The sequence below is a fragment of the Penicillium cinerascens genome, assembly GCF_028974065.1.
Source record: "Penicillium cinerascens strain IBT 15544 chromosome Unknown scaffold_4_segment0_segment0, whole genome shotgun sequence".
NCBI lineage: Eukaryota > Fungi > Ascomycota > Eurotiomycetes > Eurotiales > Aspergillaceae > Penicillium > Penicillium cinerascens.
Genome location: NW_026695297.1, coordinates 341,219 through 366,545, shown reverse-complemented (window position 1 = coordinate 366,545; position 25,327 = coordinate 341,219). Strand labels below are relative to the sequence as shown.

General features: G+C 49.4%; 11 protein-coding genes across 11 annotated transcripts; 4 read left to right on the top strand and 7 right to left on the bottom strand.

The window, feature by feature from the left end:
- Positions 1 to 192: 192 nt before the first annotated feature.
- N7498_008083 (RTP1/Tango6 family protein) lies at positions 193 to 3,745 on the bottom strand (the record flags this gene model as incomplete). Its single annotated transcript, XM_058455145.1, has 3 exons — positions 193 to 2,980; positions 3,031 to 3,616; positions 3,673 to 3,745. The coding sequence occupies 3 exons, from the start codon at positions 3,743 to 3,745 to the stop codon at positions 193 to 195; spliced, it is 3,447 nt and encodes a 1,148-aa protein (XP_058305133.1).
- Positions 3,746 to 6,654: 2,909 nt separating this feature from the next.
- On the top strand, positions 6,655 to 8,205 carry zpr1 (zinc finger-containing protein ZPR1; the record flags this gene model as incomplete). The annotated part of the gene is made up of 2 exons (XM_058455144.1): positions 6,655 to 6,783; positions 6,871 to 8,205. 2 exons carry the CDS (start codon positions 6,655 to 6,657, stop codon positions 8,203 to 8,205), a joined length of 1,464 nt encoding a protein of 487 aa, XP_058305132.1.
- A 556-nt stretch (positions 8,206 to 8,761) lies between these two features.
- cyp5 (uncharacterized protein) lies at positions 8,762 to 9,474 on the bottom strand (the record flags this gene model as incomplete). Its single annotated transcript, XM_058455143.1, has 2 exons — positions 8,762 to 9,379; positions 9,463 to 9,474. 2 exons carry the CDS (start codon positions 9,472 to 9,474, stop codon positions 8,762 to 8,764), a joined length of 630 nt encoding a protein of 209 aa, XP_058305131.1.
- A 288-nt stretch (positions 9,475 to 9,762) lies between these two features.
- N7498_008080 (uncharacterized protein) lies at positions 9,763 to 11,165 on the top strand (the record flags this gene model as incomplete). Its single annotated transcript, XM_058455142.1, has 2 exons — positions 9,763 to 9,947; positions 10,007 to 11,165. 2 exons carry the CDS (start codon positions 9,763 to 9,765, stop codon positions 11,163 to 11,165), a joined length of 1,344 nt encoding a protein of 447 aa, XP_058305130.1.
- Positions 11,166 to 11,995: 830 nt separating this feature from the next.
- Positions 11,996 to 12,367, bottom strand: N7498_008079 (uncharacterized protein; the record flags this gene model as incomplete). Its single annotated transcript, XM_058455141.1, has 1 exon — positions 11,996 to 12,367. One exon carries the CDS (start codon positions 12,365 to 12,367, stop codon positions 11,996 to 11,998), a length of 372 nt encoding a protein of 123 aa, XP_058305129.1.
- Positions 12,368 to 13,603: 1,236 nt separating this feature from the next.
- On the bottom strand, positions 13,604 to 15,203 carry N7498_008078 (arrestin family protein; the record flags this gene model as incomplete). Its single annotated transcript, XM_058455140.1, has 3 exons — positions 13,604 to 13,807; positions 13,902 to 14,860; positions 14,915 to 15,203. 3 exons carry the CDS (start codon positions 15,201 to 15,203, stop codon positions 13,604 to 13,606), a joined length of 1,452 nt encoding a protein of 483 aa, XP_058305128.1.
- Positions 15,204 to 18,096: 2,893 nt separating this feature from the next.
- Positions 18,097 to 18,406, bottom strand: N7498_008077 (uncharacterized protein; the record flags this gene model as incomplete). Its single annotated transcript, XM_058455139.1, has 2 exons — positions 18,097 to 18,221; positions 18,262 to 18,406. The coding sequence occupies 2 exons, from the start codon at positions 18,404 to 18,406 to the stop codon at positions 18,097 to 18,099; spliced, it is 270 nt and encodes an 89-aa protein (XP_058305127.1).
- A 15-nt stretch (positions 18,407 to 18,421) lies between these two features.
- On the bottom strand, positions 18,422 to 19,764 carry N7498_008076 (queuosine 5'-phosphate N-glycosylase/hydrolase; the record flags this gene model as incomplete). Its single annotated transcript, XM_058455138.1, has 3 exons — positions 18,422 to 19,051; positions 19,104 to 19,258; positions 19,314 to 19,764. The coding sequence occupies 3 exons, from the start codon at positions 19,762 to 19,764 to the stop codon at positions 18,422 to 18,424; spliced, it is 1,236 nt and encodes a 411-aa protein (XP_058305126.1).
- Positions 19,765 to 20,770: 1,006 nt separating this feature from the next.
- On the top strand, positions 20,771 to 23,214 carry N7498_008075 (E1 ubiquitin-activating protein ubaB; the record flags this gene model as incomplete). The annotated part of the gene is made up of 10 exons (XM_058455137.1): positions 20,771 to 20,830; positions 20,922 to 21,092; positions 21,217 to 21,453; positions 21,510 to 21,634; positions 21,684 to 21,748; positions 21,807 to 22,086; positions 22,141 to 22,319; positions 22,369 to 22,481; positions 22,538 to 22,881; positions 22,932 to 23,214. 10 exons carry the CDS (start codon positions 20,771 to 20,773, stop codon positions 23,212 to 23,214), a joined length of 1,857 nt encoding a protein of 618 aa, XP_058305125.1.
- Positions 23,215 to 23,467: 253 nt separating this feature from the next.
- On the bottom strand, positions 23,468 to 24,541 carry N7498_008074 (SDR family NAD(P)-dependent oxidoreductase; the record flags this gene model as incomplete). The annotated part of the gene is made up of 3 exons (XM_058455136.1): positions 23,468 to 23,625; positions 23,676 to 24,066; positions 24,116 to 24,541. The coding sequence occupies 3 exons, from the start codon at positions 24,539 to 24,541 to the stop codon at positions 23,468 to 23,470; spliced, it is 975 nt and encodes a 324-aa protein (XP_058305124.1).
- A 179-nt stretch (positions 24,542 to 24,720) lies between these two features.
- Positions 24,721 to 25,179, top strand: N7498_008073 (elongin C). The gene is made up of 3 exons (XM_058455135.1): positions 24,721 to 24,850; positions 24,906 to 24,954; positions 25,034 to 25,179. The coding sequence occupies exons 1-3, from the start codon at positions 24,733 to 24,735 to the stop codon at positions 25,170 to 25,172; spliced, it is 306 nt and encodes a 101-aa protein (XP_058305123.1). The 5' UTR covers positions 24,721 to 24,732; the 3' UTR covers positions 25,173 to 25,179.
- The last annotated feature ends 148 nt before the right edge of the window (positions 25,180 to 25,327 follow it).

Below are 25,327 nucleotides of genomic sequence, written 5' to 3'. Positions count from 1 at the left end.
TGAAGAGCCACTGCGTGGCTGCACCGAGGCGACTGAAGATCATGAGTATTTCCGTATCACCGTGAGTCTTTGGTAGAGCCCGAACTAAAGAAGCCGTCTTCTTTATTCAATGATCCCGCATTTCTACGATAACCGTCGAAACTGGTAGATATTGGGTATACTGAATGATGTGGTTGTTAATTGGTGGTAGAACTACTCTATTTCCTCAATCTTTGGCCTCGTCAAATCTCCTCGCCCAGCCATGGGATCAACAGCCAACCCAGCAATCCGATCTCCAATTTCCAGCCGCGGCTGGTCATCTCCCTGAGCACCTATCCCCCACATCAACGACTTCTCCAGCCAGGCCTCTAGACTCTCAATCAGTGCACGCAGATGCCCACGCACGATAGAGTCTGTCTCCGTGGTTTCGACAAAGCCAAGCGTGCGCAGCATTGAAGGGATATGCCCGATGGTAGAAGGACCGCGGGATTGGTCTTGTGGACCGAGACTGTACGGATCATCGGTAAGGGAGAAGCCAAAGCCAACGTCCTTACCGTGCCGTGTTTCACGTGCCGTATCCAGTGCTTTCAAGATGTCGAGGAGGAGGATCGCACTTGCGCGACGGAGGATTGCGCTCTCGGGGGCAGGTTCCAGGGTGAGCGTCGCGAGGGCAAGGTCGACGGCTGAAGAGACGACGGCTGGGCCAAGACCCAGGATGTTGGTCTGAACTGCCGAGGCGAGAATTGAAAGGGCTGATGCGCGTACACGAAGGTCGTCTGGCTCTTCATCTGTTGATGCACCTGCCGCCCATGCTGCGACAATGTTCGCGGCATATGCTGTCTGCTCGGGGGTTTCTGTTGTAGACTCGTCGTCCAGTTCGGCTTCAAACTTTGGTTGAGTTTCCTCTGTCGGGATTGACCATCCCGCCGGCAGAGTAGATTCTTTTTGCTTGCGCTCTTCTCGCTCTTTTCGGCGCTGCTCTTTTTCTACTTGCTTCTTGCGACTCTTCTGTGTTTCCGGTCGACGCCCTCGCCGTCCTGCCAGAGCCACCATACCTTCGCCGAGGATTTTCGCAGTTTCCCCAGTTAGCGCATCACCTAAATCTTGAACGGTGCGCAGTAGAGACTCGCCAAGCCTGAGACGTGAGTCTAAGGCTCTTTGTTCATTCTTGTCGACATAGCTGTCCACCAAGATCTTCAACACCGTCCGTGGATGTCGTGATGCAAGTGTGCCAATTAGCTTGATCGCATTGAGGTAGATGAACTCCTCATTGGCAGTTGACTCAGATATGTCGGTGATGATGGAGAGAAGGAGTGTCAATGTTGAAGGAATATCGAGTACAGGTGAGGAGCGCATGATCAACTTTAACAGCAATGAGAAACCTTCGGCCTGTACGGGTGGCAAATTCGAATTGAGGTTCACCAAAGCTTGACGATGAATTTCAAGGTCGGCGACATGAGAAGGTCTTGGTTTGGAATCGTCATGCTCTGGAGATGTAAGTTGGATCTCCAAGAGCATCGACGAGGTTGTTGCTGGCTTGGACAGAGAGGCCGGGAGAAGAGGGATTAGTTGGTCAAGATGACTTTTCACGGAGTCAAGCAGTAGCTTGGTTTCTTGAGAGATCGAGAATTCGGGAGATGCGAGCACAGTGGACAACAAGCTGAATGCGGTCGACAGCGACTCTGATGCTTCCGTATCCGAAGCGTCCTCTTGCACATTTTGCTGAGACACAATATTGGACAGTGACGAGAGTGAGACTTTTCCTGACTTCTGCTCGTGCTTTTGAGGCTCTTCAGCCCTAAGTCGATACAGCTCTCCATCGATGACTTGCTTGACGAGCTCCAATACTCGCAGTGGGCGACGAGACAATGTGTCTCTGAAATTGTCGAGCAACTTCTCCGCCACCTTTGCGCTGACCAGTTTCTGGAAGATATTGTCTGATTCACCAAGCTTCTGTGGCTTGCCCGCTCTGTCAGTCTCTCGGGGATGCACTAGCCAGCGGTCGCTCACGTAGAGGAATATATCACCGGTGCGTTCCTCGCTACTGGGATCTGAGCCCAGCAAACTGACAAAGAGCTCAGTCCGGCTTTCGAGCGAATCTATCAATTTGATGATGTTTGACTGATCGCCTTCCGGGTTCGTGCGCTTTGTCAATGCCACGCAACCCCGCGAGTCCGTACCGTATGTCCATTTTGAGCCGCCATCCCAAAGAAGGTGATCAACGAGTTTCTTGAGCGGCTGCGCGCCCACCGATATGCCGAAGTATGTCTGGAGCAGTGCCATGATTCTTTCATGATAATTAGTCAGTTCTTGTTCCTTTGAATAGCAAGCCAAGCCCCATAGTGGGAGAAGAATCGGATACACGATCCTTTTGACGAGACCAGGATTTGGATGCTGCAGTGCTAGACTTCTCAGCCTGTCGATCGCCAGGCTAACCACATCAGCGTGGACAAGCGTGTCTTCTGACGCCTCTCCCGCGCTGGGTGGAGTAGACCTTTCAATGTCCGAATAATTTGTCATCCATCGTCCTGAAGCATCGTCCAGCTCGGCGGTCAGCGCCCCAAAGATAGGCTCCACGAAGATCAAGTGGCCTATCGTCCCAGGAGCACCATATGCTCGCTTTCCCAGTATACCATTACCAATGGTGTAGGATGCAGTCTTTTTCAGGTCCGGGTCATCTCCATCGAGTAGTGCGAGCAGTTGAGGAGCGATTGCAGTGAAATACGCTGTCGGTTCAATGCCCTGCGGCACAGATGAAAGAAGTCGCGAGACTTGCATAATGGCTTGCACTGTAAAATGTGGCCCGCTCGATGGTTCGTTTTGGGCTTCTTGTCCCAGTGACGGCGCAATCTGGGAGGCAATGAACATGATTGTTTGTAGGACCCCATGGGGTCGAAGTGGCACTCGAGAGATCTGGCTTGAAATCGCAGCCTTGAACCAAGGAGTAGTCTCCGACTGCAGAAAGTTGGATAGTGTGGGTAGCAATACTGCACTCGGGGTCCTCGTTTCATACGTCAGCACTCGTGAATTCCAAATGGCTTTCGAACATACTGATTGATGATCGCGGCAAATTCCTCCTGGAACTTGGTCTGGTCCGGAGACAGGGCTATATGGGGGTTGAATGCAAGGTCTGCTACGCCGCTTATGATATCACTCAAAATGCGGCCTCGGACGACTGGCTGGATGCTTAATCTGGAATCCAAGACAATGTTCAAAAGAATAGCCATGATATGCCGAAGAAGGGTCTCATTGTGAGGTATGCTGCTAGGCGGTGAATGAGTCTGCTTTGCAATAATGCCAGCCGGCAAAACCGAGATCACTCTTCGCTGCAGAGGAATTCCAACTCCTGATGACAGTGACGGGTAGATCCCTTCTAGGGAGATCAAGTCCAGCAATGCATGGAGCATCCGGCGTCGCTTTGCATCTTCAAGATCTGCATCTCCCCCAGAACCTGCAGCCCTTTGAGATTCAGACTGGCTCTCTGCCGGTCTGACAAAAGCCGCGTGGATCCGGTTCAAGATGTCCAACGCCTTGTCGATCACGGTCGTTCTGGCATCACTATCATCGATCCCGGAGACGTCTGAATCCTTGCTCAGGATTTCCAGTAGTGATTTTCCCTGGGAATTTTGTATTTCCTCTTTAATACAGTTAGTTTTAGTAAGCGAAAAAAATGAGTAGTTGAAAGTGGCATGCCTCGATTAAGCACCGGGCTCAAAAAGTCACTGGCTGCGTCGAATGCATCTTGGACATGTTTGAGGTCTCCCATCATGGATGTGTAGAGAGAAGCATCATCATTAAATTAATTTGAAGAGTATCCCCCACCGTTAATAGTAGTACGATCATTCCACTTGAAAAGGCAAAGAAGGCGGGCGGTCTTGGCGTCGTGAAATATAATTACGTAATAGATTGTTAACGCGTCGTCCACGTGACCACGCGAGTCGCGCCGGCATTTGATGCGCATACTGCGGGCGTATGAGCTTCTCTTTCTTCCACCATCTGCAATTGTTTTGATTACCTTCTTCAAACACGCCTGACAAATACAAATCGGACGGCCATCTCATTCAATCGGTCGTTTTGGATCCCGCTTGATCCATGAGGCAGCCGTTGAACCCAAGGTTTGTTTACACGCGTCGGAGTTCCAGCGTTCGTCTTGCTAGAGTGTGGAACCCTCAGTCTCTTGCCTCCGGAGGCACCATGTATAGCGATCCCCTCTTTTGATCCGACTCCCATTGCTGCTTTCAATAGCAGCCCGTTCCTTCTATGTTTTTTTCGATTCTGTCGATCTAATGTAATTGTTTCGGGTGTGATGGAGTTGGGATCTAACCCTAAGCTCAAACCAGCCGGATTGTCTTCCGACAAAGTCTCGCGGGAAAAGCATGCCGGATACTATGACTAGTCAAATTGGTCTATGATGGACCGAGGGTACGAAAGTTGTTCGATTTGTCCAGAGCCTCGCGGCACAAAAGACGGATTACTATGCAATGAGTCCTCACGGATCACGCGTCGGTTTTCCTATGCTGGACGCTGCATGCTGGTCACAATCGAACGGTTGTCCTATGCCTTGAAAGGCTCGAATTTCAAGAGAAAGAGCAGGTGGAGCTCGTCGGGCACCTCGGTATGAGAGGTTGCCTTTGGGAGGATCAACATGACAGTGCAGAGGGTAGGGATTGAATGCAACGTTCAAGTTCGAATACCCGGGACATCATCTTGTTTGGTTCAGAGATTCGGCGCCTTGAACACAATAGCTACCATCACACATAGTCATGATGTCAGCAATTCAGGGGAATTCACTCGCCGGAATCAGGATTATTTCCCTGAAACTGCCCGGGCAGCTTTCATAGATAATGTTGTCGCGAGGTTGTTCTGTTTTGCTGCTATCATGGCTCTTTGATGCTTCTCTGCAAAGAGCGTGTCAAAGTCTCTGGTCTCTTGTCACGTTCCGGGTGGCAATGCTTCTCCCCAATCAAGATTGATGTTTTTCGATCTTGTTCGTTTGCATTTCTTTCTTCGGTTTCGTCTGCGACGGCTGTCTACCGTCCCGTACTTGCTCCCACAATGGAGATGCCTGGGCATCTAGCCCCTGCTTTTCACCTCTTGATTCTTGCCGTTTCTTCGTTTTTCAGCCAGCTAGGCACCTCGAATCGCGGCATCCGCCATTGATTCGGCATCTATTGATGGTCCAGACTACCCGTGTTAACCATCTCTTTGCAATGTACTTTGCAAATTGATCGATGGGCGCCGACTACACCAACAATGACCACCGTCATTGTTCCCCTCCTCGGAGGGCAGGAAGCGATTTTTTCTGGATGTTCTTTGTGCGCTTCAAATCACGCCCTCCTGTGATATCTTCGGATCGACCAGGAGCGGAAACAAAAACTCGTCTCAGAGGGTACTATACCACACACAAGAGACCGGCTTCATGCTCTTGACAAGACGTCCGTGCGAGCGCTCGGCGAGTTAGCAATTCTGAGGAAACGATGTCCTTACAAGCTTGATTTGATTGATTGACTGTTATGGCCCGATCTCGACTTTTTTTTCAAGGATGTGCGGAGATGTGGACATTGCAATTTGCGTTCACTCGGCTTCTCTCTGTTCCCAGCCATTCTTCAACCTGCGTCTCGTTATTCTCCGTTTCTTCAATCTCAATGAGTCGCAGTTGTTCTGGTTAAAGTCCACAAGCTATCCTTTCCCTCGCTTGCTCTTTCTCCCGGTCTCATCGTCTGGCCAATCCTGGCTTTTGGGTTCTTGGTCGTTCAACGTGTACGCATCATGCAGGGAATAGTGTGGGACCTCTCTCGAGTGAGGATCAAAGCTTTGGCTTGTCCACGCTGTTTTCTGCGATATGTGTTGGTGACTGGGTCTCGCTATCTGGGTTGGATAAGGATAAGTCCTAGAGTGACAAGGTGGATATCTTGTGTCTTTTGCTATCAAGGATCAGCTGATAGATCTTTGGGAATTGAGCATTCTGGGAATGGTGTTAGAGAGGGAGCAGAATGTGCGGGATGGGCGACTGCTGGTGAACCGCCGTTTCCTTCTACTTCGGTGGTTGGAAGCGGCACCCTTTTTTTTCTTATAAGTCCCCCATTTCTACTCGCTATAAAACTGCGGCTAACTACTGCTCCAGGAGAATGCGTCCATCCCTTTGCAGCTTCCAACGACCAGCTTCTTTACTTGCAATTTACACTCTTGGAATCGCTCACATCCGCACCAAAGGATTGAGTAAATCCCTCATTTGGACCAGCAATAGCACAGCTCCATCCTGTCCACCTAAATGTGCCCAACCAGGCAGGGTGATTTGTCAGCTGGCAACTATGTCGACTCGCTACTCCACGGCTGTCTTGAAGTGTTATGATACTCTGAACTACCAACTTCATGTCAGACGATAACCACAATAGCTAGACAGTGCAAATAAAGTCGAATATAAGATACTTAAGGATGCAAAGTATAAAAGTGGATAAAAAGACCGGCTGAGTCAGCTGCATAAGCCCCTCCAAGCCCCGCCGCGCAGAACGAGAAGGAATGTTCCGGCGGGCCCTCGAGAACTTTTTTTTTGGCGATAAGACTTTTAGATTACTTCATTCCCACAACTTATCTACTCGCCCTTTGCTTCGCTTGGAGGGAGTTTCCGAAGTCTCCACTACCTATTCACCTCTTGCTCTCCAAACTCCTCTCAAAATGCCTACCGAGGACATCGACGACATGATCGATAGCCAGATGTTCCAGAAGCCTGGTGATCTGGTTGAGCGCGATGATGACACCGGTCTTATGCAGGTTGAGAGTATGTGCATGAACTGCCACGATAATGTGAGTCTAGTTCCATGCGCAATTTCAATGATCCGCGGCGACGACGCTTGCGCAAATCTATACGTTCCATACTGACGTCGCTCACAGGGCGAAACCCGTCTGCTACTCATCCGCATCCCCTACTTCCGCGATGTTATCCTCGAGTCGTTCGAATGCCCTCACTGCCACTTCAAGAACAACTCTATCAAGTCGGCCGGTCAGATTCAGGAAAAGGGCTGCTCGTACACAGTCATCATTGAGAACGAGAACGACATGCAGAAGCAGGTCGTTAAGAGCGATGTCTCCACCTTCAAGATTGATACTTTGGGTATTGAGGCGCCGCCCGGTAACGGTCAGTTGACAAATGTCGAAGGATTGATTCAACGGATCCATGAAGGTCTAGCGAGCGACCAACCCGCCCGCAAGGCTCAGGCCCCGGAACTCCACGATGCTCTCGAACCGATTATCAACAAATTGAAGGATATTTTGGAGGGCAACGGTTTCCCCTTCACCATTAGCCTGGATGACTACACTGGCAACAGCTGGATCGCCCCCTCTATTGGGCAAGACCACGCCAAGAAGTATCAACGCCGCGAATATTTCCGTACCCACGAACAAAATGAAGAATTGGGCATTTCCAACGACCCTAATGCCTCCCAAACCGAGGGTGCTACGACCGAGGCCGGCGATGAGGCCTTCGATTCCGAAATCGTCAACAACCAGGTCTACACTCTTCCCGCGGAGTGCCCCGCTTGCTACAGGCCATGCGTTGTTAATTGCAAGTCTGTGGACATCCCCCACTTCAAGCAAGTTCTGCTCTTCAGCACCGTTTGCGGCGGTGAGGTTCTCGGTGAAGGCGGAAAATGGATCAAGATGGATGGCTGTGGCTACAGAAACAGTGACATCAAGACCGGTGGCGAGGTCCCAGAGAAGGGCAAGCGGATCAAGTTGTCTGTGGAGAATGAAGTCGATTTGAGCAGAGACATTCTCAAATCAGACACCTGCTGTCTGTCCAGCGAGGAGCTTGATCTGACTGTCCAGAGCGGAAGTCTCGGTGGACGATTCACGACCGTCGAGGGATTGCTCACCGAGGTCAGGGATCAATTGCACGATCACATTTTCGACGCCGTCGGGTCTGGAGCTGGTGACAGCATGGCTACCGACGAGAAGGCCAAGTGGGATAGCTTCTTTGACAAGCTGAACGACGCCATCAGTGGCAAGATTAAGTTCACCATTACGCTGGAGGACCCCATGGCCAGCAGCTACGTTCAGGATCTGTGTTCTCCCGCAAAGGATGAGCAGATCTTCATTGAAGAATACACTCGCACTGAAGAGGAGGAGGAGGAACTCGGTCTGAAGGACATGAAGACTGAGGGCTATGAAGAGGATCATGCGAAGGAGACGGCCGAGAAGAAGAAGGCTGAGGCCGAGGAACAGTCATGAGTTCATTCCCCTAGTTAACCTTTTCCTTGTGACGATTGATATCCATTCATGATGCAAACGTTTTTCTTTATTTATCCGATGTTGCATGACGGCGTCTTTTGTGATGTGTACAGTGATTCTTTCTCTATAGATATCCGGTGGTGATGGGGATTTTTAGGGAGTGATAAAAAAGTTGTCTGTCTGATCATCAAATCCTTGCATTCATAGTTTGTTCTGGTGGCTATGCTACAAAGTAGCCACAGTCAGGCGGAACTGGTTCCATGTAGATAGTGGAAATAGTGTCTTTCAGGTCAGGGCCATCGAAAAATAAGAATGGCCCGTCCTGTTGACAAATAGCAGGGTAGCACAACATTCGGTCATTTGCGAACTGCCGTGGCATGGATTGCAACGGCGCGCCGGTTCTGTCATAAGAAGTTACAGCCGTGTTGCTATGTTGGGTATCTTGGCATCAAACGTTCGGGCACGGTCATGAAAGAGCCACGCTTGTCCCATGAGCTTATTGGATTTCGATGTTCGAAAATCGGCCGGTTCAGGCCGAAATGCTCGGCCAAGTAGCTCACTTCGCAAAGGGGTTCGCGTGAATTGTGACTCGGTTGATGCGCAGGGCCTCAAATTCATCCCCCTCCTTCGGCTGGGAAACCTTGCCCTTCTTGTCAACCTTGGCATTGGCCTTCTCTAGCTTCGAAAGCACGTCTCCACCTTCGTCTTGGGGACTTAGGTTCAATACTTTCCCAAAGACCGTACTAGCACCGTCAAGATGCGATGCTGGCGCAAAGGCAATGAAAAATTGGCTGCCGTTTACGGCTGCGCCAGTCGCATTTTGCGAGCCGGGTGCCGTCCTATCCTTGACGGGGCGAGAAGCCATGGAGAGAATACCGCGCGCATTGTGTTTCAGTGCCGGGAGATTAATCTCTTGGTTCAGTGCGGAGGGGTGATATATGGAGGTGCCGCCTTTAGGGATCTCGAAGGGGAGAATGGGTTTCGTGGAGCTCGAGGGTTTCGCGGCTGGTCCGAGGGAGATGTCTCCGCCTTGGATCATGAAGCCGGGGATGAGGCGATGGAATGGCGTGTCATTGTATGCGCCGCATGCGCACAGGGCGAGGAAGTTCTCTGCAGTTTGCGGGACTGCTTCGCAGAAGAGCTCGACCTTGAGGTCACCTTGGGTAGTATGAAGCTAAATGGCACAATGATTAGCACAGTGTCGGGCATTAGGTTTCACGGCAGAGTTGAGGAGCTTCTTAGCAGCGAAGGACTTACTGTGACAGACATGGCTGTAAAAATCGCTCCGATTTGAGGTCAATGAAATCGACGTGCGAAGCAAATGTCGGGACCGATGCGGCGGTCGATGTCACGCTTAGTCAGGACTCGCGGCCGCGTTCTCTCGTGTTTACGGCAGTCACAATTTGGATTCAAGGGTTAAGAGACGGCAGTGGCCAATTTGGAATCAGCAAACTATGAAACCCTGAAATCGGACTCGTCGAAGATATTTTGCACTCTTGATTCACCATCGCACTTCCCTTCTGTTCAAGCTAGGCCTGTCCGAAGCACATCACCACAATGAACAATCGACCAGTGGAGCAAGCATTGGGGAACCTCGTTCCTACACACGCCAATGATCTACCTCAGGAGCTTCTCAGCCTTGCCTTGAATCTCGTGGCCCAATCTCGGAGCTTCTCAAGTAGTCTGAAGCCCGAGGAAGAAATTGCCCGACCATATGCTTGTGCCGAGATTGCCTGCAGGAGGTACGTCAGTCTCCAAGCAACCTGATACCAAAATTGCTTCTAACTGCTTAATCTTACAGGTTAAGCCGAGCGCTCAAACTTCCCCCGCTACTCGGTCATGCCCCATGCCCTCCGCGTGTATACAAGAAGCTCTACTCCTACCTTGACAGGTCTCTCGGAACTGGCTCAGGAGGACTCAAGCGCTCAGCAAGTGTATCTGGAACACCAACTCGCAGCAACTCTGCAAGAACCACTCCCAACAAGGCGGTTGGAAATACCCCTTCGAAGGTTGCTCCTACGTCACGAGGCCTCCAAAACACACCCTCCAAATCCACACCTTTGAAGCGGAGTGTCAGTGTCGCCGCCAGGCTAGGCTCGCCATCCAAATCCGCCCGAAAATCTATTCAAAGCCATCCTAGGGATATCACTAAATCGACGATCATTCCAGATGCCCCTGCATGGGCAATGACCGCCATCCGCACAGTATGCAAGACACTTTCGACCCCAGCTCCGCGGACAAACACCTGGTCCAGACCTCCAATCTCACGAACTCTCCCCCCTCACATATTTTCCGGCGTCTCGACCGTCCTCTATTTGACATCGAGTATGTTTAACGATGAAGAAGGCTTCGACGAGGAAACGCTGGAGTTCTTGGAACCCATTGTGTCTATTGGTGGCAATGATGCCGAATTCAAAGACCTCGTGCATGCCATGGTGGTCGCAGTGTACTTTATTGTTCTAGCTCGCCGGCGAAATCCTACGCCGTCTGAGAACGGCGAGATGGATAGCGAGGCGCAGAAGATGGACAAGAAGACGTTTACAGAGATGCGCCAGACTGCCTTGACTTGCCTTGGTCTCCCGACTGATAGACGGCATCGTGATGATGTTGATCAATGGATTGCTCTGATCATGGAACAGGGCTGGGCCAATGGCCAGGAGTGGTTCGAGAATATCCCACTCGCTGGAGAGCTGGATGGCGAGGATGAGGAGGGCAACTCGTACCGCAATCTCGACGAGGAAGATGCGGCATTCCGAGGTGTGAAGCTACCCAAGCGCCATGATGGGGCCGGCAATTCCAAGTCCCATCCTTCAAAGCCAGAGGCTTCCCATGGTGGTCTGTTGCCTGGTCTGGGGACTATGATGCAGGATCGGGTGGACTGGTTGAGTGAGGATCGCCGGGAGGAATTCGTCGAGTGGAAAGCAGACATTATGTCCCGCCTCGGGTCTGCAGCTGCATGATCCACTGCGTGTTAACGTGAAATACTGGATGGAGCCACTGACGCTAGGAATTATTTGATACCCTCACAATGGAAACGGAATGAAACCTTGGAATGGGAAAATGCGCCATGTCCAAGGTACCAAACTATGTGCACGCGGTGGTCTCGGTCTTAGGTCGATTAATTGTCCGCCTAGGCGAGGATAGCTAGTAGAGAGAAGGGAATATAACGTACACTATGACTAAAGCGGCCGAGCACGAATTCTATAGTATCTGTACCTTGTGTTAGCGCCCCCCACCTGGCGGTGAGGGTGCGCCCTAGCGGTACCGCAATTATTATTAGTAACCCAAGAACGATGCTATTCGTATTATTTATTAACCCTTTGGATGCGAATCAAAGTAAAAAGGCTTATTAGCCTCTCTACCACCCCTCGCTGCTTCTATAGATGCCTTTTCCTCCTGCGTGGGCTGTTTTGGTGGCGGTTTACGTAGACCTTCGTATGTAGTTTATCTAGCCGCCTCTTGTCCTGTATAGCCTTATTTGCCTTTCTGTCCGTAATTGATCGATTAGCGTTTTCTGTACTTAGCATTCTAGTGTGACTGAGCCATTTGATGTGTCGCCTAGTGTATTTCCTTAGTAGAGGGGCACGAACGGCCGTCATTTAGCTAATTATATCGTTCGAGAGAGCTACACGTTCCGCGATGACATTATTATATTAGAAGATGTAGTAGGCCTAGCCGAGTATAAAGAGACTTGTCGGGCTTAGATTGACATCAAGGGCGCTACCTTTTCAGAACTGGCTTTGAGGCCTTCTATTGTTCTCGTACTCCCTGTCCAATTATTTCTGAAACTTTACACATGATGATCGCGGTCAATGTGGACGATACCATCCATTATCGCCCGGCTGCTCCTCAACACCATTTCACGCCGCCGCATGGAACTGGCTTTGTCCCGCATTGCCACATTCCCCTGACCGATCAGGTTCCTCCATACGTTTTCCCGCTTGATGGCCTCAACCATAACTTCATAGAATTCGCGTATTTCAAAGTCTTGAGACACCGGATGAGGGCGCAATAAATCGAAAACCTCACGGAATTCAAGCAAATTCCCGTCGATGCAGAGGGCACGCATTTTCTCAATAGTCGCACGTGGCGTTCGAGTCGGAATTTCAGGGTAGTCACTGGGACTCATGGGAGGACATGTTGGCGGAGGTTTGACTTCCATGGCAGTATAATTTGAAGATATATGTTGCTGGAGTAGAATGCAAGATTGCACGATTTGCGATTATTACTGATGAACCTTACCCGACGGCCAAGGTGTGCGGGGTGAGATTGATTATACTGTGGTATAAAGCGCGGCTCAGTCACGAGACTTTTGGGTAATCTGTCACATGATAGCCAATTTTATGGAGTAGATTACACCTCCATATCTCCGTGTTTTATCTTCATCCGAAACTACCTGTGATCCGATACCACATTCTATTGTTGTCTCGGTATTCTCAGGCATCCACACTCTGAGTTATCCACAGCATTTAATATGATGTTTTGGGCTGGGCCGCTCGCTTACATGGGGCTTAGTAATCAGGGGTTGAAAAACAGTAGATGTAAGTGGAGACGGGTCCCACTTAGCTGGCCCCCGAGTGGAGACACGGTGCTATGTATGAGTGGACGAATTCCGAGCGGGTCCAGCAGAAAGGCAAGGCTGAGAGAAGCTGAGTACACAGAAGCTTAATTGTTGAGCTTTCGTGTTGAGCTCTCGGAACTACTCCAAAAGTGGAAGGAGAGACAAGAACAAGTTGCGAAGTATACATGCAGGCTGAGGGAAGCAGACCGAGGGAAGCAGAAAGATAATGGAGGCAGACTGAGGGAGGCAGAAAGATAATGGAAGCAGGCCGAAGAAAACGGAAGTAGCTTTCTGATCCCAGTCGAGGGTATGTCAAGTCTTTATGATTGTTATTATTCTACATATTTTCACCTTTAATACGCTATCTGAAATGGAGTAATCGTGTTTTACCGCCCTATCTACTTTCCATGGCTTTCCGGGCTTTGAACGAGCAGGGAGGCCCAAGTAGATATACCAGCAGGTCTTGCTTGCATCGTAACCATCACTTGGCGGCTGGCAATTGAGGGCAGGAACACCATTTTTCGAGAGATTTCTTTGCAGCGGTAGTAATGGCTCATTCTTCCCATTCCAAATACACAGGCTCGGGCCAGCCAACACTGGAACATTTTGAATTTGAGAACCATTTTAAATTCCCTTGCTGTGGTATACGTCGTCCATCGACGGAAAAAGCCCCCTGCGCAGAAGTGATGGCCTATCCAATTCATTTCAGGCTGGGAGTTCTACTCCGGACCTGACACCCAAGAGCTCTTTCTCTTCGACCTTATTTTTCTCCAAGGTGTTCTGATGCCGCATTCGTAAGCCTTCGGCTTGGAATAAAACCGAATCAAAAATCATTTTCTAGTTTCGATTGGGTTCTGAACAACCGCACTTGGTGTCTTCAGCCGGAAAGATCGGGTCAGAAGTTGGTCTTGTGTAGGCCGAGAGTTGCATATTAGCCTGCGTCGCTTGACAGGAGATAATATAGAACGGCGACTCCAATGAAACCTCAGAAACCCTTTTTGATGGGGTTTTTTGGTTGTTTTGGGACAAAAAAAACGTAACCTGAATAAACAAACTCACATCAGAATGATTCGATGGCAGCACCGGCTTGTATAAAGGGTACGGAGATAAAATGAAAAGATTGTGTATAACCTACCTTTATTCGGTGACTTATCTTGATATTTCCGTACATTGTATCGCAATGTAGCCGCCGGGAACCGCATCGACTGTTTATCTCATGGCAACCTGGCAAATGCACGTTGAATTTCCCCTCCGCCTGGTCACCATAGTGGTTGTACTCCAGCCATTGTGTCATATCGGTCCGAATATGATCGACCATTTTCTCCTTTTCTGGTACAGCCACAAAACAGGCTCTATCGAATAAGAGTACCATCTTTGCAGGCCGTGAATGGCTTATGTTCTTATTTGCTGTCCAGTATTGAATGGTTTCTACCACGTAGACTTTGATCCGGTGGCATTCGACGTCCGTCGGCGGTGTCAGCCTGAATGTAATAGGAATCTGTGAGCTCAGAGGGAATAAATTGCCCGGAATAGCAATGCTATAATAAATTTGACTCTTCCAATTGCGTGAATTCACAATGGGCTCCATCCGTGCTAACGAGGCCTCGGTCGGGATACGAATGACAAGAATCTCCATCGTGCCGAGAAGGTTAGATTGGAGTAACCCAGGTCGTTCGATGACAGCCTCTAAAACATACCGCACAGACCCAAATCGTGTCTCGATTGTCTCCGGCAGGGAGCCATCGACGATAAACTCAAAATTGTACCTGTACTTTCCGACGGCGAACACTGCGTAATTTCTGTGTTTAGAGTCATAGGGGTGGCTGTTTTGCTTGCTTCGCGGGTGTTTGTTACCCGTATATGTGGGCTGATGACGACCCGGGAAAATGCCTTCAATGCTCTTCAAATATAGCGTCCGACCTTTTGCTAACATTGAGTCCTCTGCTGTTACTGGGACCACTGTGTTGGTGTGGTGACAATAGTGCCTGCCAGGATTGTTCTGCATTAAGGACGCATCTTTGCAATTAAAGTAGACGTGCTTGTGGACGAAAAAGTTTTGTTTATCGTGAACGTGCGTCCAGTTCGGCGGGATGCCTGTACAGCACAGTCAGAACATACATGTCCATAGCAATAAATCATAATGCTTACCACCTGGCCAGTCTGTATGGCCCTGGCTGCGGAAGCGGATTCCAATCGTCTTTATTTGGACAGGCTTGGTGACATGTAGATGCATCTGCCCACGCAAAACCGCCGGTGTTTTTTCGCTTGGGTCATCCGGATAATGCCACTGGAGGCAGAGCATCGGTTCAGCCAGAGCAATACTAACCGACAACTCGTTTGTTTTGATGATGACCTTTTCATTGAGCAGAGGAGGGAAGGCCGAGTATAATCTGGGATTTGAGTCGCTAGAATGTTTTGGTGCCGGATCTGACAACATTCTTCATAGATCTCTAATGATAGCTTCCACAAACTTTTGAAGCTGAAGCGGTTCTTAGATGTTTGATATTTTGGAATATGTCGGTTTTTCCGAAATCGTTGGGCGACAAAATCAACTAATAATCTCATGTGAATGAAGTGTTGGGTATAGTCTGTTGGTCACGGTAGATCCCCACATTTAGCGGTTGCTCACAACCAATTCTCTGGTTTGTCGGTGTGGGGAAAACGCGGGGATTCAAAGTTTATTACTATTGACGGGGACAGGTCACCAATAAGACTGAGAGTGGAGAACAGCGTAGTACCGCAAGACTTGTGCCGTCTTCCCCGGTATATCCGGAAGATGCCATGTGTGAACCGTGGAAGACAGACTCAGGATATGTACGCGATTATACGCCCTCCTTTAATAGAGCCTCTTATTGCCTAGTCTTAAATCGAAATGAGGAATTAACTTATAGAACTTATAGTCTTGGAAACTAAATGCCTGAGATGAATGGTCTTCGAGGTATGCGCAGTGTGACCTTCGACGATGGATGCTGTTTGATTAAACGTGGTAGCGGTTCTCTATCGCATTCTACCTTGAAACAACTTGTGGATTCACCCAGTCAAAGCGTCATATTAATTGTGACAGACTTGCCACTTTTTTGAAATGCAAGCGTCACTATTTCACTGACTCCGGAAATAGTGACCTCTCTTGCTGGAGAGACTGAGAATATTTTGGCAGTACTCTGCACTGCAGTCAGGTTGTCAAGATCGTGATGGAGGAACTTGGGGCGCACAGAGCCAAATGGGTATCGATGTGTATCGATGTGTGGTGAAACATTTACCACGCCTTTGATGTCAGCCTCACATTTTTGGGCAGAAAAATGAGGATCATTTGCTCATCCTCCGGACTTCCTGTAATCCTCACAACGGGTCTCAATTCTAAGAAAGTGAAGAGCCCCAGGGTTCAAAAACCTAGGACCGAGTCAGACTGATGGTAAAAACAAAAAGCAAAAAAGGCAGACATCAGCTTTCCCTTCCCGCAGCCTCGACATGTTGCTGTTAATTTGCCCAATAATTACACAAGAAACCCCAGTGGAGCTTAACCCAGAATCTGCACTATCTTCGTTCATGAATTCGTAAGCTTGAGAGGATGATGTCTTCTGGCATCCAAAGGATGCTTAAAATTATTGAGAGTCATTTGACAACGCATGTTTTCAGTTGGTTGAGAGTTGAAGTGAGATTTCATAGCAGCAACCGTCGTGGCCCTAGAAAGACTTCTGGTGGCAATCCAGTAAACTCTTCAGGACGGCCCGTTCGGTGATTTGGTTTTTTTATTGAAAGGCTAGAACCGTGGCGGAGAATGGAATTATGCTTTAATTTCCTAGTTGTTGAAAATCGGTCGCTAAAAGATTCAAAGTTCTTTCTCTTGGTTTTTCTTTTGGCCGACCCTATCTTGCCTGCGTTCTTGTAACTTCATCCTCCACTCTAATGTCATTCTTCTGGATTTTGGAGCCTATGGATTGTTTTCGATTATCACCGCCTTTCACCTGAATTTCCAACGATAGCTCTCCCTTTATGTACTATGCTTTTTCGCTCATCCAACCTACATTACCTCGGGTATCAGGCCCGCCCCTCTTTTTAAGATGTTTTTAGATGATGCATATGTCAGAAAAAATGGTTATTTTTCTTTCTATAAATATAGCTCCATAACCAGACCCAATCGAATAAAAGCTTTCACTAGAATTTACTTCCTACTACCCTCTCTCTCTCATAAAGCGCAGACCAGGGAAGTATTCTATCAGTCTCATCTATCTCTGATATGTTAGCTAGTACACTGCAGTGTCAGCTGATCCACGGACGGTAGTAAGAAATTCTTGTTTCTAAGCAGCCTGGTTCATAGGAACCTAGAACATCTATTTCTCTCTACTATACGTCCGATAGATATAATTCCTATCTACATACATCCATATGCCTCGCATCTCTTACAGCCTCTTTATATCAGATATTTCGCGCGATCTTAAAACAATCATACGAAGGCTTAATCGATCAGAAAATACGGCCCTAGTATTAACCTTATCGATAAGCTCGATTTCCTTACAACATGCCCACAGGCTCGCGCAGACGCATCTAAATTAAATGCGATCAAAAACAGCTTAAGACAACTTTAAAGCAGTGAGTTTAGTTCTGATTAACCCAGACTAGGTAATTTCAAAGCTTAAAATTCACCTTCGGACGCCTACACCGCTGAGTAGCTGCCCAGGCAGCCAATCAAGCATATTCACACCAAAGACTATCGCAGAGCTTTCAAAACAAGAAAGATCAGTTAAAGTATTGCTTAAAAATCAGTCGGTAAGCCCTCCGTTGCGCAGAAACAGGCTATTAGTAAGATTTTCTTAAAGCGGCTAAGGAGGTAATATACAAGCTACAATTAGTGGGCTCGGAAAATAAGCAGTTACGCGCTACAAATACAGCGCAGAAGCAAAAGCGCGCTTGCGTGAATAGGCGTATAGCCTACGAAGCTATTATACCAGTGCAGGAAGCTCAAGAGCTTTCGCAAGCCCCTGAGCCTATTATACAGCCTCTACCATCATCTTCAGCGTCACCAGCACAGCATATTCAAGCTGCAGTAGCACCACTGTAAAGGCGTCAATTTACCCGTTATTTATGTAATTAGAGATAATTTAGTGAATATATTGATGTTTTAGTTAAAATATACATGCATAAAGTAAAAAGTAGATGGTTGGGTGAGCGGCTCGCTTACATGGGTGGCTCGCTTAGCGGTTGCGTTAGATGCCTCTGATCAATCTCTAAGTAATCGACCAGTGAACACTCACTGAGCGTTCAGTGGACCCTACTGATCTATCACGTATTGACACTGAGTACCTTACTCGAGTCTTAGCCCGGACTGAAATTTACTCGGTGAGCCTGACTCGGAGCGCCCTCATAAAAGCGGCGGCAGCTAAAATAGGAAAGCCCCACCAAGCAGAGGAAATGTGGTACGTATAGTGACCTACATACACGTTCAGTTCCATAGCATCTAATAAAGGCAACTGGTGACATACACCTCATATACCTACCATATCTAATAATATTTCCAATACTACTTGAAACATTGAGTTTATCAGCTGTGTAACCGCCCCCGAATCGACTGCTCAAAGGCTTCCAGAGCCACTGCGGGCATCGGACAATGCAATCATAGGCCGTTGCCCATGTAGACGCCATGATATCCAATGCATCTCAATACCAAATGCTTCTAGTCCGGTGGTGCGGGACACTCTCGTTCTGCTCTGCCTCCAAACTCTTCATCGTATCGTATAAGAAGAAGTCTATGAGGATCGCGTTGATCCCGAATGTCTTGTGGGGGTTTCCATCAGCAGGCTCTTCTGGGCCTTCGACACGGTCATTCTCGTCCGGCCCCGAGTTCACAATGCCCTTCTTGCCAGCATTCTTCACCTCGGGATGTCGCTTCTCGATCTCACGCTTGATTAGCTCTACACACCAGATACTCGTGCCGCGCAGCTCAATCTCCCAGTTTGACCCTGGCGTGAGAGGTTTCAGGCTGCGGATATGAGAGTCCAGCGGAGGCGAGTAGCGGAGGCAGCCAAGTTGGTTCAGCATTTGAGGAATGCGGTAGTCTGCGAACATGGTGATTTTGTCGATGTCATGGAATTCGCCGAAGTCTTCGCCGTTGAAACAGGCCCACAGATCTGCGACGAGTATTTGCGCACGCTTAAGGAGCCGCACTCTTTTTCCGTTGAAGCTTGTTTCATCACGGAAGCAGGCAAAGTTCTCGGCTACCAGATTGACCAGGCCAGCAGCGGAGTAGTTGGCGTCGTCGATGCAGTTGACAAAGCTGCCTCCGAATTCCTATGAGATCGATTAGCGATGCATGTAGAGAGAATGGTGGAATGAGACGCACATTGCAGAGAACTTCTCCGGCCTCACGCAAGCACTGCACTCGCTCTTGGAACAGAGGGATCTCCTCGTCCGTTGCGGAGCGAAAAACATATTTCAGAAGCTCATCCGTGCATTCAACCTTATTCACCCAAAAGTCGGGTGTGGTAATTGGGATATCTGTAGTATATCAGATCAGCTCTGAAGATCTAAACAGCAATACAATGTAACATACCTTCATCCAAGGCTCTTTGCAGAGCAGCGACCAGACTCCAGTAGCCAGTCCATTTCCTCCCACGATACTCGATACAGAACCGTTTCGACTCGTCCTTTTCCGCGGACCAGAAACTAAAGTTCAATAGATCCATAGTAAAAATAAAGTCCACCGTGCTCTCATTTTTCTCCTGCGGGTGCAGCTCATGCTCCGACCATGTCTGCGTAGAATACGCCTTCTTCTGCATCAACCGCCAAATAGTCTCAGCAGCTTCCTTGATCTGAGTCGGACTCAGAGCAACATCAATTGAGTTATCAAAGATGTACTGCGCAGCCTCGAGCACCTTTGTCTCGGGCGGAGCTGCCTTGTTCGGTTTTCCGCCCAGCCCAAGGTGCTGGCGAAGCAGTTCGACGAGTTCAGGGTCAGCTTCATCTGACCCACGTCGGTCGGAGTCTGATTCCAATGAAGGCATGCTCAATGGCTGTGTTGTGTGCAAAAGTACAGTAGAGCCGAGTATATCCCCTAGTCCGTGGGGCTCGATGCGACAGGGTCCAGATGCAGCGTCAGGGGAGTGGCCACTCAGCAGTTCTCCAGCCCACACCGAGAGGGTCAATTTGGGACGAGACGATGGAGTGATTTGGGTCAGGGGTAACCAGGTCTTTGATCATGCACAATGCAAAGTCCAAGGTTTTTCTTTATCGCCACGGAGAAAATTCCATGATTTTTGGATAGAGGCACGTGTTATGTAAGCAGGGGGCGAGCAGTGATTCCCTTTCACCGAGTTTTGCGTGTTGGTGATTCAATTTACTGATTTAGTGGTGCTTAGGCGAGATTCGTGTGTCCCTAGTTCTCTCTGCTTTGTACCTATCATTAGTGGGGTGTTGATATCGGAGGGTGATGTGAATATAAGAGTCAGTTATTCTCCTATATACGCTTGAGTAACGCTTGAATTACGCATAATCACGTATACACTCATCGAGAGAGACTTTGAGAACCAAGTGAAACAGAAAATAGCCCAGAGTACTCAACCTATTCGAATTGGCAAATCGCCCGAAATCATGGACCAACGCAAAGCAGTAGTGCATGCAAGGTACTGCGAGGTGTCGCAAACACGCCGCATGGAATGCACAAACAATCTCAATGCCCATGTGATGCCAATCGTGCCGGGTACCCGATGGTTCCTGATCGTTTATGAAGCAGAATAAATAGAGGCATCTTAAAAGGTAGTCGTGGGCCGATCCTAGCTAAGGCTCCGCCGTGCCGTCATCGACGACCCTCAACTCCGGTCTCTGTTCCCGGGATCTCACGCGCAACACTTTCATTCGCAACTCTCTCTTTCATCCTCCCTCACCCTCGCTCACCCTCCTTCACCCTCCTTCACCCTTTCTTTTTGTTCGACCTCCTCGACACCGACATGGGCCGATAGGCTCATTCATTCCTACATTGTTCTATCGCAAGCTATCTCTGCGCCCGCAATCATGCGCGCAAGCTCCATCAAGCGCTCCCTCGGAGTGGAGCTCACCAACAGCATCAAGCAGGTACGGGCACTTGAACAATGGTGCAAACCCTTGTGGAGATCAAATTGCGTTCTGCGATCTAATTCTAACGTCTCTTCTTCCTCTCTTCTAGTCGCGTGTCCTTCTCGTTGGAGCTGGCGGCATCGGATGCGAGCTGCTTAAAAACCTCGTCCTCACCGGCTTCGGAGAGATTCACATCATCGATCTCGATACAATCGACCTCAGTAACTTGAACCGCCAGTTCCTCTTCCGCCACGAACACATCAAGAAGCCAAAGGCCCTGGTACGTCTTCCCGGAGTCCCGCGACCTCAGCCCTCCCTTGCGAAACCGCCGCCGGTCGCGGACCCCGCGCAATCCTCATGACTACAATGAGACGGTGTTCTGACTAGAGGTCTGTGATATCTAGGTTGCGAAAGAAGTTGCGCATCGGTTCCAGCCCAGCGCAAAGTTGGAAGCCTACCATGCGAACATTACGGACTCGCAGTTCAGCGTCGACTGGTTTGGGAGCTTCAATATTGTCTTCAATGCGCTAGATAACCTGGCTGCGCGACGACATGTAAACCGGATGTGTCTTGCCGCGGGTGTGCCTCTGGTGGAGAGTGGCACCACCGGTTTCAACGGCCAGGTGCAGGTCATTGAGAAGGTAAGCAGCTTTGCCGGGCTCATTGATTCAAGTGCCGACCTTACTGACCCCTCCAGGGGAAAACGGAATGTTATGATTGCAACGAAAAGGAGACTCCGAAATCCTTCCCTATTTGCACGATCCGCAGCAACCCGACGCAGCCCATCCACTGCATCGTATGGGCCAAGAACTACCTTATCCCGTATGTCGGATCGACTACCCCATGATATTCATAGTTGACATCTGGTTAGGGAGCTGTTTGGTCAGAGTGAAGACAACCCAGAGGAACTGGACACTACTGAGGATGCAGACAATGGTCAGTTTTGGCGACAGGAATGTGTTGACTGCAACCGGTGATGCTGACTGTTGAATAGCCGAAGAGATAGAGGAGCTGCGCAGAGAAGCGCAGGCTCTAAATGAGATCCGGAACTCCATGGGCTCCGATGATTTCACCAGAAAAGTCTTCGAGAAGGTCTTCAGGGATGACATCGAGCGACTTCGCAGAGTGGAGGATATGTGGAAAGAGCGCACGAGACCAGACCTACTGGATTATGACAAACTCCAGGAGGAATCTGCTTCCGTGGAACCCACAGTGTCCATCACTGACCAGAGGGTGTGGACGCTAGCCGAGGACTTCGTTGTGTTTAAAGACAGGTGAGCAGGCTTGTTCACTCCTTCAAGTCTGTGACTTGGCTAACTGAAGTGAAGTGCGGATCGACTCACCAGACGCCTAAAGGAGATGCAAGCGAAAGCATCATCCGAAGATGAAGCTCCCGTCATCACATTTGATAAAGATGATGTGGACACACTGGATTTCGTGACCGCAACTGCCAACTTGCGGGCCAATATCTTCCACTTGGAAGCGAAATCCAAATTTGATACCAAGCGTAGGTCGCATATTCCGGCTTTGTTGAGCACTCAATTGACTTCTTGTAGAAATGGCGGGTAATATCATTCCTGCCATCGCTACCACGAACGCCATGACGGCAAGTCTGTGTGTTCTCCAGGCTTTCAAGGTTCTCCAAGACAACCTTGCAAATGCCAAGATGGTACTGTTTTGCCCATATTGTGAGGTCATTGTCGCTTATTGACATGGTATTTTCAGGTCTTCCTCGAGCGATCCGGTGCACGAGCTATCAACTCAGATTCTTTGGATCCTCCCAAACCTAACTGTCCAGTCTGTTCTGTTGCCCAAGGTCGTGTGTCATTTGACCCAGAGCGTGCCACGCTAGAAGACCTAGTGAATGTTCTCCGTGAGGAGCTCGGCTATAGCAAGGAGTTCTCTGTCATCAAGGGTGGCAACTTGATATATGATCTTGATCTGAATGACCAGCTGTCATCGAAGCTCTCCGATATGGGTATCACGAACTGGGCCTTCCTCACCGTCGTGGATGAAGACGACCGGGATAAAGATCCTCGTATCGACCTACAGCTTGTTATCAGTGCAACGTACGTTCTATATGTCAACATCTTAGATCTGTACTAACTGAAATCTGCAGACCTGAGCTCTCCGAGGAGTCGAAGCCCGTGGTCTTACAAAGCACCCCAGACATCCCGCGGAGGCCAAAGCCGGCTCTTATTCCCCCGGTCGAGGCAGCCCCTGTTACCAACGGCACCTCCGTCACCGGCAAGCGCAAACGTGAGGGTGAAGATGGAGACGGGGACGAGACCATGACGAACGGCCATATTGCCAAGAAGGTGGCTGGAGAATCATCTAACGGCGATGACAACGACCTGATCGTCCTGGATGACGACGATGGAGCCATTTTGATCGACGATTAGAGCGAAACCGCGGCAGATGGGTGCACAGGTGCTTTGACTTCTCCAAAATAGAGCTGCACACGATTTGACAACGTTTTACTACCCCATCTTATTTGTATCATAGCAAACATGCAAGCTACTCCGACTTAAGACCAGAATTCACGATTGCAGATCATCTTTGCTTAGGTATTATGAGGCTCGAAACCAAAAAGAGATCGTAAAGTCAATGATAAAAGTACAAGATGGTCATTTAGAGGGTCATTGAAACGGTCATCTAGACAGCGCCTAGTCCACCGTCTAGATTGAGAATGCAGTTATTGGCATATTCATTCGTTGCCAGGAAGAAAGCTGCGTCCGCTATCTCACTGGGCTTTCCGAATCGATGGAGAGGGATCATGGCTTTGAGTCTGTCGACTTCGCCAGGAGTAAAGTCTGGATACTGTCAGTGGTAACTCATCAAAGGGGTGTGGATTGCTGCTTACCCGTAATCATCGGTGTGTCGATGTACCCCGGCACGATGGCATTCGATCGAATCACCACATCCTTCAGTGATGCAGACACCTCGACAGCCAATGACCGTGTCAGACCCAAGAGACCAGCCTTGGATGCAGCGTACGGAACAGCACCGGTTCCAGCCTTGAGTGCAAGTAAGGAAGAGATATTGATGATACACTTGGATGGAGTTTTAGTGTCTGGGGCGAAATTGCGGTTGCGCACTCTATTGCGGATTGTGGCGCGCACCAGTGCCCGAGAGGTAAGCATTGCACCTTCGAGATTCGTGCGCAGGACCTGGGAGATATCATCCAGTTCGGATCTGGGAAGAATGTTATTGATGGAGATGCCAGCTGCATTCACAAGGATATCCACATTGGCCTGCGGATGGTTAGATCTCATGACTCCGGAGAAATAAGAGGGCTCATACCATTTCTTTCTCCAACTCATGCTTCCAGGATCCGATATCGCCTACATCGCCGACAAGCAGGCGCACTTTGTTCGATGTGCCTGTGATGCTGTTTCCATGATCGTTTGAGACATCAAGGCGCCCAGCTGCAGCTTGGAGACGCTCTTGCGACCTGCCGACTAGAATGACGGATGTAGCTCCTTCTTGCAAGAACCTTTCGGCAATGGCAAAGCCGATTCCCGACGTGCCTCCTGTGACCATACATGTACGGCCAGAGAGACGATTTCCTGAATGACAGGAAGTCGTACTATTATTGGTCTTTTGAAAGTAGAATCGACTGGTTGCTGAACTCGCGCGGAATCCTGATCTGATGTCATTGACGGGCCTTGTGAAAAGGGATGCTGCTGGCATCCGCAGTCGGGCCGTAGAAACGAGAAAGGCGGTCATTGCCTACCAATACATCGATCGGAGGCAGATGCACAGTGATGTAAATAAAATGGGAAAAGTAAATGCAAAGGAAGGGAAAGCATCGGCGCCGAGTGCTTATCTTATCAGCTCGCACGGGCCACGCGGATGCTTCCTTCGAATCTTCGACTCCGCCATCTACACGACTTCCTCAACGTGACGCGCGCTTCACCATGGCGGACTCAACCTCCGAATACGTGACATTAGTCTCATGCGACGGCTTCGAGTTCATCCTGCCGCGCAGTACCGCTTGCATCTCTGGCACCATTCGGCGCATGCTGGACCCTGCGAGTACGTGGATCTGCTCGATTGCGTGAACTCCGCTGATTGATCTGGTGGTGTATAGGCAAGTTCTCGGAGGCTTTGACCGGCCGCTGTGTCCTGGAGACCTTGACGTACGTCCTTCTCCGAGCAATCCCCATTTCATTGTTGTGGTATCCTCGTCCATCCTCCTAACACCAACTTCCTCTGCAGTGGCGTCGTCCTGGAGAAAGTCTGCGAATACTTTTTTTACAACGAGAAGCACAAAGATCAGGCTAATGTCCCGGACATGGATATCCCACCCGAGTTGTGTCTGGAGCTACTGATGGCGGCTGACTACTTGGATACTTGATTGCTGTGTAGGTGCAGCTGGCCCCTCTTCTCTCGAAAAGGCCGATTTCTAACCGGGATACACGACAGCACCCGCATCCTGTTTATATTATGCAATGAATCACGGCGCAACGAGACGATCAAAATATTTGCAACGGAATTTATGGGGAGTTATCA